The following is a 16663-nucleotide window of genomic DNA, read 5'->3' as shown; positions in this document are numbered from 1 at the left end:
TTGGAAAGATTAAAACAGTGCATACTACAGAGTACAGTAAAAACTGGATTATCCAGCCCTATACAAACTGGAAAGCTCTATAACCGGCATTTCTAATCTTCATTGAAAGTCTGGTTTATAGTCCGGTTGGCGCGAGGCTGACAGGCTTCCTACCTCACTCTGCGTGGCTCCACGGAAGTGGCGACATGCCCCTGCTGCTCCTAGATAGAGGAACGGCCATGCGGAGTTCGGAGCGCAGGAGGGGGCTCGGAGCAGGGGGTTGGGGCACAGGATGGGGCTCGGAGTGCCAGATCCAGGGGGCGCTCACCGTGGGGCTGAATCCTGTCCTGGCTGCTCCTAGGCAGAGATGCAGCAGGTGGTTCTGCATACTACCTCTGCTTGCAGGCGCTGCCCCCACAGCTCCCGTTGGCTACGGTACCTGGCCAATGGGAGCTGCGGAGCCAGCACTTGAGCAGGGACAGCGCGCAGAGCTGCCTGACGCGCCTCCGCCTAAGAGAGCCAGGACAGGTCGCCACTTGTAGGGGGAGCCACCCGAGGTGAGCCCCCCCCTGGATCCAGCACCCCGAACCCACTTCTGCACCCAAACTCCCTCCCAAAGCCCATGCCCCAACCCCAGCCCCACACTGAAATGCCCTCCCTCTTAGTTAACCGGCATTTTTCACTTACTGGCACCCCCCATTACCCCAACATGCTGGATAAGACAGCTTTTACTGTATTTCTTTAGAAGGGTATCAATGCCAACTGCAAATGAAGTAAGAAGCTACTTAATCGCCCTCGACAAAACCACAATTGTATTTGATGTTGTCCTCATCTTCTCAAATACAAAAGGGAGGAAAAAGGAGAAAATGCCAACATTTAAAAAATGAACATTTTGCTTCTAAGCTTATCCTACATTTCCAATAAATGGGCCCATTTCTATATCACACTCCTTCCCTTCATCTCTCAAGCTTGCGTTTGACAGAAGTGAAGGCACATTTAGTCCTGGCCAAGTGCCAGCTCATGCTACCTCCCCAGTAGGTAAGCTAGAGAAATCAAAACGAAATCAAAGATTAATTTACAATGAATGTTGGCATTTCATATATTTTCTTTTTTTGTGGTTTATCCATTACAGTGAAACTTTAAAACAATAAAGCAGACTTTTTCTTAATCATTTCTAAATATCAGATTTCCTTCACTTGACAGGTGAACAAGTCATACTACTGTCCTTAAAATGCAGCATACTTCACAAATGTTGCACATTAATTACGTTCCTGATCCAAAGACTCCCACTGACTTCCATGGGCTTTGAATCAGGGCCTGTAAGAGGAGTCCACAATTTATCACTATTCTCTGCATAACTGGTACTCCTTTTCAATGTTCTATATTTATTTACATTACAAATTCAGAGTCATGAAACAAGACCTTCTAAAAAGTGTTATCCCACATCATATCCAGTTTTCTGCACTAAATTTTCCTATTTGTCTCATTCTGAGCTTTAGCAAGTGTAGATGGACAAAGTATACTACCTTGCAAGCTCCTGTGTCTGACCTTTAGTTTCACTGGTTATCATAGAGTTAATTTTTATTTCACTCCAAAACTTACCTGAATTCAAGAAGCATTATCTTTCTAATGGCAAACCTAAAAAGGAAAAAAGGACAAAAGTGAAACAGAAAAGAAAAACTCTCATGCTTATCTTTAGTATAGACAATGACTCAGAAAAAGTGTAAAACTTTTCCTTTACTTCGTGATTTGAAAATAAAAGTTGTACTCTTCTTCTAAGACTTCTGTGCAACTTCTTTCAGATATTGCCTTGAAATGACAACTAAATGGATCCCAAGTTAATTTCAGTACCTACTCTTCAAAGACAACAGATTAGATTTCAAGGAATCCCACATGAATTCACTGTAATAAAAATCTACAAATGGTAATTTTTAACCCAAATTTTGGTTACTTTATAGGTAAAGAGGATTAAAAATAAAGCAATTGTAAATCAAACTCTGATGTCCCAGATTTTAAAATCAGATATCTCCAGATCCTGAATTTGCTTCCAGGGATGTTAACTTATACGGATCCCATGAGCCTTCAAGGATATCAGTTGCTGTTCCCTCTCCTCTGGATACAGTCATGGAATGTTGTTTTTAACCTTACACAACGCTTTGCCTCATCCTCTTCTCTATTTAACATTAAGGCTCATTAGAGCATGTTCAATTGTTTGTGCACATGAAACAGTCTCTTTAGCAAACTGTTATTAGTAAACTAGGAAAAAGACATGAATAAGACAATAACCAGAAGAGGAGGTCTCCCTAGCTGTCAGCTCCTTTACATATCTCAAAGAGGAATAAACTGCAGGGAGATCACAGAGGTTAGGAAGGAGAGATTCATCTTCCCATTGACTGGGAACTGGGGGAATGCTAAAGTTAACAATCACTACAAAGACCACCTTAGGCTACAACAAATCACAAAGGGAACAAAAAATGGAATTCAGAGAATGATTTATTCACTATATCAGATCATAGTTAGATCATAATTCTAGAAACATAGCCATAAAGAAAGCTTATATTTAATCTCTGAAATCACATAAGTCAACCAACAGCCATTACTACACTTTTCATTCATTTTCTAACTCATATTATTAAAGTACCTTAAATCAGCACGGATACATGTCTTCAACATGTTCTAAATAATAGAGGAGCAACATTGTACTGACCTTGATTTGACAATTTCTTTTGTATACACATCTTCAATAACCTATTGCAAATGATACATTAAAATTATATTCATTAAGAATTCATACTTTCGGTTGGATTCATTTTCATATTCTAGACATTAAGGTTTCTGAAATCAGAATTGCCATTAACTAGATGCTCTGTGATTAATGACATTTGGTGAGTCCTCAATTATATCAATACTACCTTGCATCCTTATTGCACTTTTCCTCCACAGATCTTAAAAGAGCTTTACAAATGTAGGTAAGGTCTCACAGGATGTCTTTGGCACTGCTGACTAAACCCAATTTTGAAACTAACTAGTAATTCTGGGTAGCCAATTTAAGACATATTAAAGAGGCCTAACATTCAGTAAGTATTACGCAACTGCCCTCAGAAATTCAGACCCCTTTAAGATCTTTCAAGTTGGGCAAACACACACACAAAAAGAGGTATCCAAAACCACTAGAAACTTTTGAAAATCTGGGCCCATGACTTGTATGCTAGATGACACCATCACTACAGAACTTCATCAAGCAACCACACACTATATTTTTCATTATTTTTGCTTCCTTTAAGCCAAGAATTGAGTGTTAGGGCTTTCCTTGCAAAGCACATGGAAGCTGCCCGTAATATTGCACACATATTATATATTCCATCTGTTTGCCTTTGTTACTGTGTTGTTTATAAGGAATTAACTCAAAAAGGGGATAGTTGCAAATAGGCAGAAAGAGACACAATAGCTTCATATGCCCATCTCCATAAACACTGGATTGACAGTGCTAGAGCCATCTGCTGTGATGTAATAGCCAGATCCCACAACTGGTCTTGTTAAACACATTTCTTCAGGAATGTCACAGCCCTGTAAAGTTTGTGGGGAGATCAAAAGCCTCAAAGTTTTAAAGACAGACAGGAAAAGGGAAGATGGTAAGGGGAAGAGTGAGGCAGATTGCTGGGGAGGAGACTGAACCTCAGTCCCCTGAGATAAAGGGGGGTCTGGGATAAAAGTTAGGCCTACATAACCCTTTAGGTAAAACTGATATGTGCATAGGTCTTGTACTATGTTAAAATCCTTTTTTATTTTTATGCTTTGTTTTGGGTCACAGTCATGGCTGAGCAATCATAGTTGGTGCATAGGGTGCTGTAGCGCAAGACATGGTCTATGATTGGTAGGATCATAGTATTCTACTCCAAGAGGTGAAAGCAAGACACCCGTAAGAGTGGTGCACTCTGGAAGTGAAAAGAAGGGGTCAGAGGTGCAAACGGCCCTCTGAAACATGACAGTCCCTAAAAATGTCACCGGGATGCCAACATGACAAGTTTGTTCCTTCTCTGTGGAGACTTTTGTATTTCAAGTGTTTAAGATTATACTGATCATGCTTACATGAAGACAGCCAGGATCTATCTACACTGCAATTAAACACCTGCAGCTGGCCCACGTCAGCTGACTCGGGCTCACAGGGTTTGGGCTACCAGGCTATAAAACTGTGGTGTAGATGTTCAGGTTCGGGCTGGAGCCTCAGCTCTGGGACCCATGAGTTGGGAGGACCAAACATCTACACCACAATTTTACAGCCCTGTAGACCAAGAACTGCGAGACCAAGTTAGCTGACACAGGCCAGTTGAAGGTATAACTGCAGTGTAGCATACTGCCAGTGTCAAGCAATCAGTTTCATAGACCTGCTGCTTCCGTACATGTCAGAAGATGCTAGTAAAGTTTACAAAAAGAGAATCTAAAATATTAGGTCTTCTGAGCACATATTCCTAAATTTACTTGTATAACACTAGTAATAAAATAATAATAATATTGATAATACCGATTCCTTATATAATGCTTTTCATTGGTGGATCTCAAAGTTTCACAATCTTTTAATGCATTTATCCCCTATTGTTGTGAAGTAGGGAGGCATTTTATGGATAGGGAACTCAAGCACAGAGGTTAAGTAACTTGGAAGTCTATGGCACAACAGGGAATTGAACCCATGTCTCCCACATCCTAGGCCAGTGCCCTAAGCACTGGACAATCCTTCCTCTTAGTCTATGCTATCACCACAAAGATGACCTGATGCATCAAAAGACTTAGAACATTATATAGTCATTTACTATACAATTATAACAGGCAGATGAGCTAATTACAGCTCAGTTTCAATTTATTTATAGTGCAGACAAGATCTTAACTAAAGCCCCAGACATGTTATTGTGTAATCTATTGTAATTAGATCCACTGACTCACCTGTAGTTGTTGAGTACACAGAACTTAAGTTGGGTTTGGACTCTGCACCACTGTATAACACAAAATTTGTGCAGAATTGATGTTCCCCACAGATTTTATTGCCCCCTGCAGAATTTGTGATTTCTCCCACCCACTGACAACCCCAGCTACCTGTGGCTGATAGCAGGAGCATGATTATATTGTTATTCTGACAAATAAAATATGCAGAATTTTGCAGACCTTTAAAATATCATGCACAGAATTTTTATTTTTTTGGTATATAAATCCCCCAGGAATAGTTTTGGATGCTCTATTATGCCTGATCCTGCAAACATGTGTACTTTAACTTTATACATAAGTAGTCCTACATAAGAAACTAATGTTGCTGATAAGAAGAAAACTGCAGCCCTTCAACATGGTGAAGGCAAAGACTCTTGTCTATCTCCTGGATGGAAAAGACCAAGGACTCTTATGTTAGAAATATTATTGGACAGAAGCTGACTTATGTATTTTGATCACAGCAGGTGAAGAGCTGGAAATAACCTTGAGAAAATTGTCATGGAAGACTGATAGCAAGTCATCCTAGTGGGGGACGACCAGTGAGGAGAGGATTAGCTGATGTGCAACAGATCACAGGTAGGTCATCTGCTGAGCATGTAAAGTTAGCAATGGATCGATAGTCTTCAGAAAATTCTACTATGTCGTCACCAGCATTCAGATATGAATAAATGGGTTTACTACTACTTCCTAGTCCTACATAAAGTTAAGCATGTGCATTTGCAAGATTGGGACCTTATTAACATGCAAGTGTATTTATCAATAAAAATCAGAAAAATTAGCATGATAAAAAGTTAACTAGGTTGTTTTGGGAAATTTTCAAGACAATACCAACAAAATTTGGAATATCAGTATTGGTTGCCTAATAGCCTACCACTTGTTTTTTTGTTTTGTTGTATAGAGAAACCCTACTACGGTGATGAGCTCCACAGGTTGGAAGGAGGACTGGGGACAACAACCTTACATACTACTAGCCAAGAATTTTTTAAACGTCCTTCACTCTATTACATCCTGTTAGTATCAATGCAAGTAATAACCCAAGTTTTTACCTTTGAATCAAAAGGTAATTTTTTCTTCACATGTGGAGCCCAGTACTTATTTGCCAACTGTAAGGGGGGAAAAAAAAAGTTTTTTCATTAAAGATATGGACAAATACACAACCATCTGTAACTAGTCTGTCTATTTTATAGTGAACCAAAACGTTTTTATTCCATATGCTAGCTAAATTTAATCTCCTAACAGATACACCTAATAAAAAGATGCTATCTAGGTCATGCACTGCTCCGTAGATGATGTGGGAAGGCTCAAGTTTGATGAAAAGCTCCGGAATTTGAGAGCTCCGGAGCATGTTTCTCCTAAATCATTTTGATGGTGCGACAGGAAGGGCAGGTAGGCTCCTCACACAGTATGCATTGGTCATAGGCCTCCACCCAAGCAGATATTCTAAGACCTCCTGAGAAATTTTAGAGGTTTCAGGATATTCAGAAAGGGCCATGGGACGTCTGTTGAAGGCCTAGCAACTCCTCACTACTCCCCATCTCCTGCAAGGTTAATGAGATATGCTGTCACAGGCTCCATGGTCATCTCTGAGGAAGTTTCATTCTGAATGAAAGAGAGGAGGATGTCTTGGACAGAGTAGAGCAGGAGTTCACATAAAACTGCTTAAAACCCACCTGTTTCATGATACACTGAACCTCCAGCCACAGTTATGATGTTCTGGTTATTCTGTACCATTACAAATTGTTTTCTTATGAAGTCCCTCGGGTCAGAGGACCTATTACTCATTTGGCAGAGACCTTCCTGTTGTACAGCAGTACATTTCAATATTACCATACAATGACAACTTGAAAAATCCACTCCCCTACAATAAATAGAGAGCTTGCTCTACAAGTTTCATGAACATCTGCTGAGTCAAAAACTCCAACTAAAACTTAGATTGATCTAAGTATGTCGTTCAGGGGCATGAAAACATTCACACCCCTGAAAGACAGTTAAGCTGACCTAAGTCCCAGCGTAGACACCACTGGGTCAATGGAAGAATTCTGCCTTTCCAGGGGTGGATTTACTACAGAGATGGAAAAACCCCTTCTGTCGCTGTAGTAAGCATCTACACCACAGTGGCACAGCTACAGTGCTGCTGCTTGTAACATAGACATAGCCTCTGTCGTTGCCTCTCCCTGTGCCATCTCCCTTCACAGAACACAGGCAGGTGTGCTAGGTGTGCATCCCCACAGGCTAGGTCTCGGGAGCCACGAAGAAGTAGCAAGGGACAAAAATCATCCGGGGCAATGGGCACGACAGTGAAGCGGTGACTGACTGTGTTCACTCAGTCCCTATTCATCGAGTAGGGTTGATGTAGATGGGATGGGAGACGGAGGCAGGGATGAGGGCAAGATTTCACACATCAACAGAGCTTTGTATAGTGATAGCTCATGCTTGGCTTTTGCACCTGCTCTTGCAGAGGAATTGTCCAGGAGCCCTAGCCAGAGAAGCAATTGGCAGAGGTGGACCTAAGCATCCAGAACATCCTTCTTAGGAGACACGAACCGTCCTCAGCTTTCTGCCTTCCGCATGGCTGTGAGTAAGCTGTCAGTGCTTTGAATTCCTCCTCTGTACTCGCTGTAATTTGCACTCGCTGTGTGCTTCCTCGTTGGGTAGGGGGACCTGTGGGATTAAGGCTGGGGAAGGGACCAGAGTCTGCTGTGCAGAGTGACTACTTTGGGTGCAGTTGCAAGGGGTGCTTTTTAGCTGTAATGCTTCCACTAAAAGAAGAATGAGATTTCAGCCCTTGTGGTTGTAACGATAGCCTTCCAAACGTGACCCAAGCGTGAGACAAAGCTACCAGGTTGAGTCTGCTTACAGACACCTCAGATCATGTAATTAAAGAAACCCAGGCCAACCCTCCATTAAACCACGGACCCTCGTGCACTTAGACCAGGTCAGCCAAGGCTGCCAGTTGGTGGCGGGGACTGCAGCTGAGCGGAGTGTGTGTGGGAAGGGAGCCAGGCCACAGAAGCGTGCGAGGGAAGCACGGACAGACACGCTGTCGAACTGCCCAGGCGCTCCATATACCAGAGCAACGCGCTGCCTAGAGAGGCCCCTAAAGCCAGCAGCTCAGCGGGAATCAGACACTGCAAGGCCAAGGGGCTGACCCGCGCTTACACCGGGACAAACGTCTCCAAGGCCCAAACCCCCAGCCGCCCGAGGGGGGTCGTTAATCACTAGCCTCTGAATGAGCTGGCCCGGGAGAGCCCAGGGCAGCTAACACCCCGTGGCCGGTGCTCCTCGCCATGACGCTCGGCCGCAGCACGGGGGCGGGGGAGCAGATATTCCCCACCCCAGCCCCTCCCGGCCCTCACCTGGGTCACGAACTCCGCGTTGATCTGCGCCACAGTGGGCCGCCACGATCTTCTTGGGCTGAAGCGAAGCCGCCGCCCGCCGCCAATGCCGAAGCGCGTAGGGGGTCCCGGCGCCTCACTCACTCCCGTCTCCCTCCCGGTGACCGGTCTCGAGGCACGATAGTCTGTTCCGTCCCCCCCTCCGACCCCGAATGGGACTCGCCCAGCCAGAGCCTCAGCCAGCCCCGCTGAGTTACTAGCCTCACACTGGCCGCTTGGGTCAGAAGAGCGGAAGTTGGGGGAGAAAACGGAAGCGGAATTGGCGTCTGGATCATCATAGATTCTCCAGGCTAGAGAGGCAGACCGGCGGGGTCGTGGAGCTCGAGCGCTCGTTGCTAGAGCGGCAGTTAGTGTAACTGCAGCAAGATGGTACTAGGCGCCCTCCTCCCACACCCTCTACGGGTTGTTTTGGCCCGGTGAGTCGGCTGGGAGCCTGTGCTGCTGTGGGAGCCAGGAGGGAGCGTGACAGTGGCAGGGCCCCATCCCATGATACAGCACAGCTCGGTCTCCCTCCTTGCTCACACATCCCGCCCTGTGCCCTTAAACCAGAGATTGGGGGCAGGTCCTGGGGTTGCCCTGTAACCCCATCCCACTTTTCCAGGGACCAAAAGTACGAGGGGTAAGCAAGAGGTGCCCAGGGGAGAGGGACAGTAAGGGAGACAATAGCAGCTCCTGACCCCAGTGCTGCAAGGGAGAAGGCTCTGTCTCAAACAGTGATAAGGCAACACCTAGGGACCAAGAGGCTAGTGATACCAGCTGTGAAGAGGGAGCAGAGCAGCAGGAGTGAGAGAGCTCAGCTACCCCAAGCCTATTTCTAAACAGAGCAATTTTCATGCATCATTACTGATTCGTTTTTCTTCCACACCTGCCAACGTAACTCACACCTGCCTTTGCCCGCAGCACCATCCCACTGAGTGGTTGGATAATGTAAGAGTTTAATGAGTCAGCAATGGCAGCTAACTAAGACCAAGTGCTTCAATTCACACTTTAGAGGCTCATAGTTATTGCACTATAGGTCCCCGGTTCAAACTCATATCAGCGTCAGTTATATCAGCAGATCTCTGTCACAGGAGAGACACAGTAATACTACAATATGGAGGAAATTTACAAGCTCTATTGTCAAAGGGGACAAATTCTCATCTCAGTTATGCATGTACAGCTGTGAAGCACAGCCAAGGAAGTGCTATTCCTGTTGGATTTTGGAATTGGGTTGGACAGAAGAAAGTCTCCAGCAGATTGGGAATTCACAGCACAGAATCTGGCCCAGGAACTTCCAACTCTTTGTGCTTAAAATAAATAAATAAATAAATAAATCTTGTCACCTTTTTCTATATGCTGTACACTATTTTGTGTTAATTGCTGTGGTGTTAAATTTTACATTTTAAAACGCATATTTCAATATGCCAACATTACATGCAGGATAAAACCAACTGTGCTGGCATCTTAAAAGGTTGTGACATTAAATTGTATAAGATTTTAAGCCAGTTTCCTGATTTTGCATTTGTAGTATGAAGAATATAGAATAATAAGAAATAGATAGCTTGATGTAGAACAGCAGTAAATTCACCTCTAAAACAAGTGAAAAAAACACTTATCCAAGTGATCTGAGCAACTTAAATTCATGGTGGAGCTATAAGTTTGAATTCCTTGATGTTCTTAAATTAATCTTCAGATTATTTTTAAAAACTCATATCACTACATTTATTTAAATTTCAGTCCTACCTATTCATTTTAGATTTTACCATGTATTACTGTACCCCAGAGCCAGAATTATCCTTTAGAAGTGAATTATTTCATTGTCATCTCATTGCGAGTTGCTCCTGTTCCAGCATTCATTTAATAAGCCTTATCTCCTATCTCTAAGAGATCTGGAAACATAGCAGGACTCCTAGGTGTTACGGTAATACACAATAATAATGCAAGATCCCTAATTTGACTTTAGATGTACAGTAAAATTTTGTGTCTGGTATATATAGTGAGCCTAATTCACATTGAGTAGTATGTTATGATGCACTGCACTAGTACTTTGCAATCCACCCCAAGTAAAGGACAGAGCAAAACTGTGCTATTCCAGGAGCAAATTAAGGACTAAACTGCAACTCTGATGGTCATAAATGATTCCCCCCTCCGGCTCCTTGGGGGCCTTTTTCTGACACAGCTTGCTTCCCTTTCTGGTACTGAGCAGCTTATTGGGGTGGGCTGCACAGCCCAGGCTCCATCTATTCCCTTCTCTGCCCCTTAGGAGTATCATCCCAGTGGCAGCTCTTCCCCACACTGCTGCCAGCGATATGGAAAGCCTGCATAAGGAAATCCTTAATGACTATATATAATGGAATCAATATTGTTAGATGATATGAGATTTTTAATGCACATCAAAGTAAAATATTGCTATCAAGAGTGATGGCTAGCTGACAATCACCACAATATAAAATTTTTTCAAGTCCGATATGCAGTAATTGGGTGGCAGAGTTAAATAACTTGGAAAGATACAATGAATTATAGATACAGATCTAGATGGATATAGTGCAATAGTAGATGTATGGGTGGGAATTGGCATGTCTGCCATTTTCAGTTACCACAAATACGTGCAGAATATGTATTCCTTGCAACTGTCTAAATCTCATTAAATGTAAGGCTATTGATTAAGGTAGGATAAAAGGAAATGCCTGTTTTACCCATCACACTGGCTTCCATATTATCCCACACGATGCACCATTACTTAATGTAACATGACAAAATTGTACCAAAGATGTAAAGAAACTGACAATCTGCCCGTTGGGTAAAAAGGGCCAAGAGTAGTGAAATAATTATATGAACCTGGGAGTCCTGCAATTCAGAGTCCTGCAAATAGTTTTCAGCAACTCACTGCAGATCTATGGAACATAATTTATAATAACTATGGCAGGAGGGCATATATTTCCCTTCTCAGTAAACAGATAATACTGTGACATCAAGACATTCTAATGTAAATATTGTATTTTTCTAAAACCACTTCAGATTCATCTGATTTCAGTTCCTTTAAAATAAATTATGGGGGGTGAGGAGAATAATTCAAAATGTGTATTATGTTTGCAGTAAAGAAACAGAAGCAGACAAAATATTTTCTACAGAGCAAGCAGGAGACTTCTGGGATAAATATTTTTCCACAGCAACAGCAACTAAAGGAAAATGTGGAAACGTGGAACCTGCAAACACTAATCCCAGCCAAGTAAACTGGTTTATGAGTTGTCTAAACATTGGTAGTTTTTGTTTCAGTTTTTAAAATACCATAATCCTTCAGTGGCTGCAACAGAAATCTTTAGTGGTGCCAGAAATATCAACTGTCAGTAAGCGTTGTCCTCCATTGTATATTACTTACAATAATATAGGATGTTTTCTTGGAATAGGTATGTTTCCATGGTGCACAGGAAACTAAAGAAATGGTAAGCTTAGTCAAAAACCAACTAACCAGTATGCTCACGTCTTTATATGGTAATTCATCTGGATCCCATTTTTAATTTCACCACAATTCTCAACCGTCTCCTTCAGAAAGAAATGGACAGTGAGTGTCTTTCAAACTGATTTTCACTGAGTTTCAACTGAAGCCATCCGTTTAGTATCCTTTACCTGAAGCAAGACAGCAGAGTCCAGGAGACTTGTGCTCTTTCAAGTAGGCTTCTAGCTCTATCTTTTTCACAATTATACATGAGCACAAGTTCTTTGAGGGGCATCCCTCTGAGAAGCTCTTCAGTATTAGGGAACTTCACGTGATAATATTCAAGAGGACAAACCCGTCATACATGCACATACTTTTTTTAAAAAAATCTTGGAAGGAAAATGCCCACCAACATGCAACAGTTTTTAATCAAGAAAGCCCAATAACATCAAAGAGCTTTGGAAACATGTACTGAGAGGGTGGGGGAAAGAGAATGTTATTTAAATGATATGCAAAGGAGAGGGACAGTCTCTTTAAGGAGGGGCAGGACTCTACAGGAATCCAGTCTGTGGAGCCTGATGGATAAATGTGCGGAATCAACCAGCTCTAGGTAATCAGAGATCATAGGTGAAAAGGTGGCAGGCATTAGAACTTCTTGAAAAAGATCACAAGAATCTTTTATATTGGAAAGTGTTAGGCAGCCTCACAATAGGGGATGCTATCAGCTCCCCCTCTCATAAGCTTTCGTTTTATTTTTGCGGGACTCAGTACCCACAGAAAAGCAGCCACTACTGAGTTTATTCCAATTCAATCGTGTGTCACATTGTTTTTATTGATGTGTGTATTTATCCAATTCCAGTAGTTTCATTCTAGGTACATCTCATTAAATAGTGAATGTGGGTACTTTCAAACATGATGCCTCCGTTTAGTAACAGATGCTTTTAAAAATATTTAGGACTTTCAAGTGTAAAGAAGCCTACAGCGATGTTCTGGTTTGTTGTATAAAAATGTAGGAGATATTCTGGGCAGTGTTCTGCCCTTGATTCTTTTGTGCAAAACTTACATTAACTTTACTGAGAATTCTCTCTTCCTGACTGGACTATGACTGATCAGTAGGCCAGATTCTGAGGTGTACCAGAGGAATGAGGGGTACACCTAATGAGGGGAACATAGGTTACTGCATGCCACTTTAGCTTCCCCTAACCTAGGGATTGATTTGGCTTCCAGCTCAAGTTAGAACAGCCTCAGAGCTGTTTTAGTTTTCTTAGCTTGTGATATCTCCTCAGCGGGCATTAAATAGGCTATGTCATACTGGATCAGACCACTGGTCACTCTCATTCAGAATCCTGTGTCAGACAGTGACCAGTACCAGTTTCTCCAAAGGAAGGTGCAAGAAGCCCACAGCATGCAGTTATATGGTAACTTCCCGGGGGGGAGGTACACTTCCTCCAAAAACAATTATTTGTTGGGGGGCTGTCGGTAAGCGAGGACTGGCCTGTCTCCCAAGGTCTGTGAGAGTGAGGGAACCTGAAGCAAATACTCACCAGCAACTACACACCACCCAACAAAAACACTAACCCAGGAACCAATCCCTGCAACAAAGAACGTTGTCAACTCTGTCCACATATCTATTCAATGAACACCATCATCGGATCTAACCACATCAGCCACACCATCAGGGGCTCGTTCACCTGCACATCTACCAATGTGATATATGCCATCATGTGCCAGCAATGCCCCTCTGCCATGTACATTGGCCAAACCGGACAGTCTCTGTGCAAAAGAATAAATGGACACAAATCAGACATCAAGAATTGTAACATTCAAAAACCAGTAGCAGAACACTTCAATCTCCCTGGACACTCAATAACAGACTTAAAAGTGGCAATTCTTCAACCAAAAAGAGGTCAAGAACAGACTTCAACAAGAAACTGCAGAACTGGAATTAATTTGCAAACTGAACACCATCAAATTAGGCCTGAATAAAGACAGGGAGTGGATGGGTCACACACCTTCTTGTCAACTGGTTGGAAATGGTACTCACACCTTCTTGTCAACTGTTGGAAATGGAAAAGGTCCACCTTGATTGCATTGGCCTCGTTAGCACTACAAAAGTAATCAGCTGTTGAGAATAGGCTACTTCCACCTTAATTGAATTGGCCTCGTTAGCACTGACCCCCCCCACACACACTTGGTAAGGCAACTCCCATCTTTTCATGTGCTGTAATATTTATACTGCTTACTGTATTTTTCACTCCATGCATCTGATGAAGTGGGTTTTAGCCCATGAAAGCTTAGGCCTAAATAAATTTGTTAGTCTGTAAGGTGCCACAAGGACTCCTCATTGTTTTTGCTGATACAGACTAACACAGTGACCATTCTGAAACTTTTCACAAAGCGATCACTCAATAGCCAACCTTGAGTCCTTATTCTTAGAGGAAACCTGCACAACAATTTCAAAAGGCAAGCCTGGGAACTTAAATTCATAACTCTGCTAAACACAAAAAACCCATGGATTTAACAGGGACACTGGTTTTATGACTCATTACGATTTGTAATTCATCCCACTGCCTGCTAACTTTTCATTGCCTACATCATTTTAAATGGTGTCCTACAGCATGTATAAACACCTTATGCATAACAATCTAACTCTCCATTGCCCACTTTAGCTTAAGTGATTTATTTTTAGCAATCTGTCATAATTTATGTTTAGCTCAGACACTCTGATTTCCTTCCCCAGACCTGAAGAAGAGCTCTGTGCAGCCCCAAAGCTGGGCCATTCAAGACATCTCAAGATGGGCACACAAAAATGGAGGCACCTGCAATCAATAATCATATCTGAAAATGTAGTGTAAAGATTTTTCATTATTTTATCTATGCAATTCTATACTACTTTATTCTATACTACATGGCCAGAAAGGGTTAAGCATCCTGCAGAATAAATGACCCAAATTCAACATTTAGAGACATTTTAGAAAAGTATGTAAGTGTTAATTAGGGCCATTCCATCTTAGATAGGCTACAACTTTAAAATGCAAACCTGTATTGTTAGAAAATTATAAGTGATACTAATTGTGTGTGTTTACTTATATCTTGTTAGATGTTAGCCATGTAAACAGACAGTTCCTGTCTATTACTATAGCTATTGATTCAGAGATCAAAAGGGAATATTAACATTTAGATGAATCTTGGGTGAAATAATGTCATTATCTATATTATTATTATATATATTATCTCTTTAAAGTTTGTGGTAAACTGTATATGAACTGCTTAATGGATAAATTACCTTATGTTAATCCATGAGGTTGATTACTGGTGATGTTTGGGAAACAGAAGGTTACATCAAAAGCCTGTTATTCACCCAGGACTGTATGGTCAGGAGGCTGCTAGAAAACCGTATAAAAGACTCTTGGGACCTGATCCTTTCATCTCAGATCTGCTTGATTCTTCATGCAGGGGAAGCTTGAGTCATAAGACTGAGATCTCCAGTCCCATCTGGATCACCTTGAATATGAACATTGGACTATAACCTATGGACTAATTCTGAAAGAATTCTTTGCAACCACAAAGCTCACCATCTCTACTATGAATCTGATCTCAGAACTGTACTCATGTTTGTGTGTATACTGACCTTTTAACCAATATTCTCTCTTTTCTTTTTTAATAAATTTTAGTTTCATTAATAAGAATTGTCTGTAAGGGTAAAATACGAAATATTCCTTAACCTGGGAGGTCATGTGTCTTTGGGATTGGTAGAATTTTCTTACATGATGAATAAGATTTTCAATAGTCCTCATCATATTTGACTTGGAATGTCTGGGTGGAGGCCTAAGCCTGGGTTGCTTTAAGGGAACTGTGGTGTTGGCTTCTGGGTAACCAGTTAGGTATTGTAGAAGCTGTTTTGAGGCTAGCCTAATGGATCTAAATACTGGAATTACCACCAGCTTTGGGGATTGTTTACCCCATTCTTTGCAGTTTGCCTTAACTAAGTAACCTCAGTGTGGCTCCCCTGGGACCCCAGTCAGAGTGGCACAATGGATTTCTATCATCAGTTGACCCAACTGTGCACATACTATTGAACAGGACAATACTGGGACTATTCACAACATTATATTGTGTATATATATAGAGAGAGAGAGAGAGAGAGAGTGTTTGTGGAATCATGCCCAGATGTTCAAAGTAAAACGGAATTTGAGGATCTCATCCTAGTTTCTGCACATCGCAAAACTACAATTGTGAACAACTGTTCAGCACAAAATTTTAGTCTCTGCTCAAAAGGTCCAAGACTGGAATGATGAGCGCCTACAGATCAGGACTGTAGGTGAATCCAAATCCATTAAAGTTAGTGATCTTTTCATTGACTTCAGTGGAATTTGGATCAAGCTAGAAGCTAATGGGAAACCAGCTGTAGGGAGAACTGGAATGGTAGGTCTCTGCAGATCTGGATTAGGTGCATTAGCAGAATCATGGTAGGCAGGAAAGGACTGGAAAAGTGGGGGGTATGTAGATCAGAAATCAGATACACAAGCAGAATCAAGTTTGCGGAGTGGGAGGATATACTGCAATCTTGCAGGTATGTAGCTCAGGATTACTGGACATTCACCAATCTTTGAAAGGGAACAGAACTGGAATGGTGGAAGATAGATGGCAGGGTCAGCAGAGATGTAGGGACTCAAGGCTGGCATAGTGACAGGGTCTCAGGTCAGGACTCAGGTTTTTAAGTAAGGAAGCATTCACTGTGCCTGCACACAAAAGTTTTTTTGGCTCAAGGTACTGTAACATTATTAATCCTTCATTGTGAGCACTAAAAGTTTACAATTTTAATAGAAAAAAAAAACCCTAAAAATGTCCTATTCAAAGCTACTAGAGAAACACTATTACATAGCCATCATATAAG

The 16663-nt window shown here is 42.0% G+C and overlaps 1 protein-coding gene across 1 annotated transcript in view; it reads right to left on the bottom strand.

The window, feature by feature from the left end:
- AQR (aquarius intron-binding spliceosomal factor) overlaps positions 1–16663 on the bottom strand; it is a 125163-nt gene that overhangs the window by 103686 nt on the left and 4814 nt on the right. The window contains exons 4-7 of the mRNA XM_043516838.1: positions 8313–8723; positions 6003–6059; positions 2687–2727; positions 1582–1617 (exon numbers count right to left, since the gene is read on the bottom strand). Of these exons, the coding sequence (XP_043372773.1) occupies positions 1582–1617; positions 2687–2727; positions 6003–6059; positions 8313–8723 (545 nt within the window). The remainder of the gene's footprint in view (positions 1–1581; positions 1618–2686; positions 2728–6002; positions 6060–8312; positions 8724–16663) is intronic.

This window comes from Dermochelys coriacea, chromosome 6, assembly GCF_009764565.3.
Source record: "Dermochelys coriacea isolate rDerCor1 chromosome 6, rDerCor1.pri.v4, whole genome shotgun sequence".
Lineage (NCBI taxonomy): Eukaryota > Metazoa > Chordata > Testudines > Dermochelyidae > Dermochelys > Dermochelys coriacea.
The sequence above is the reverse complement of the archived record's forward strand: the minus strand, read 5'-3'. Positions and strand labels throughout refer to the sequence as shown.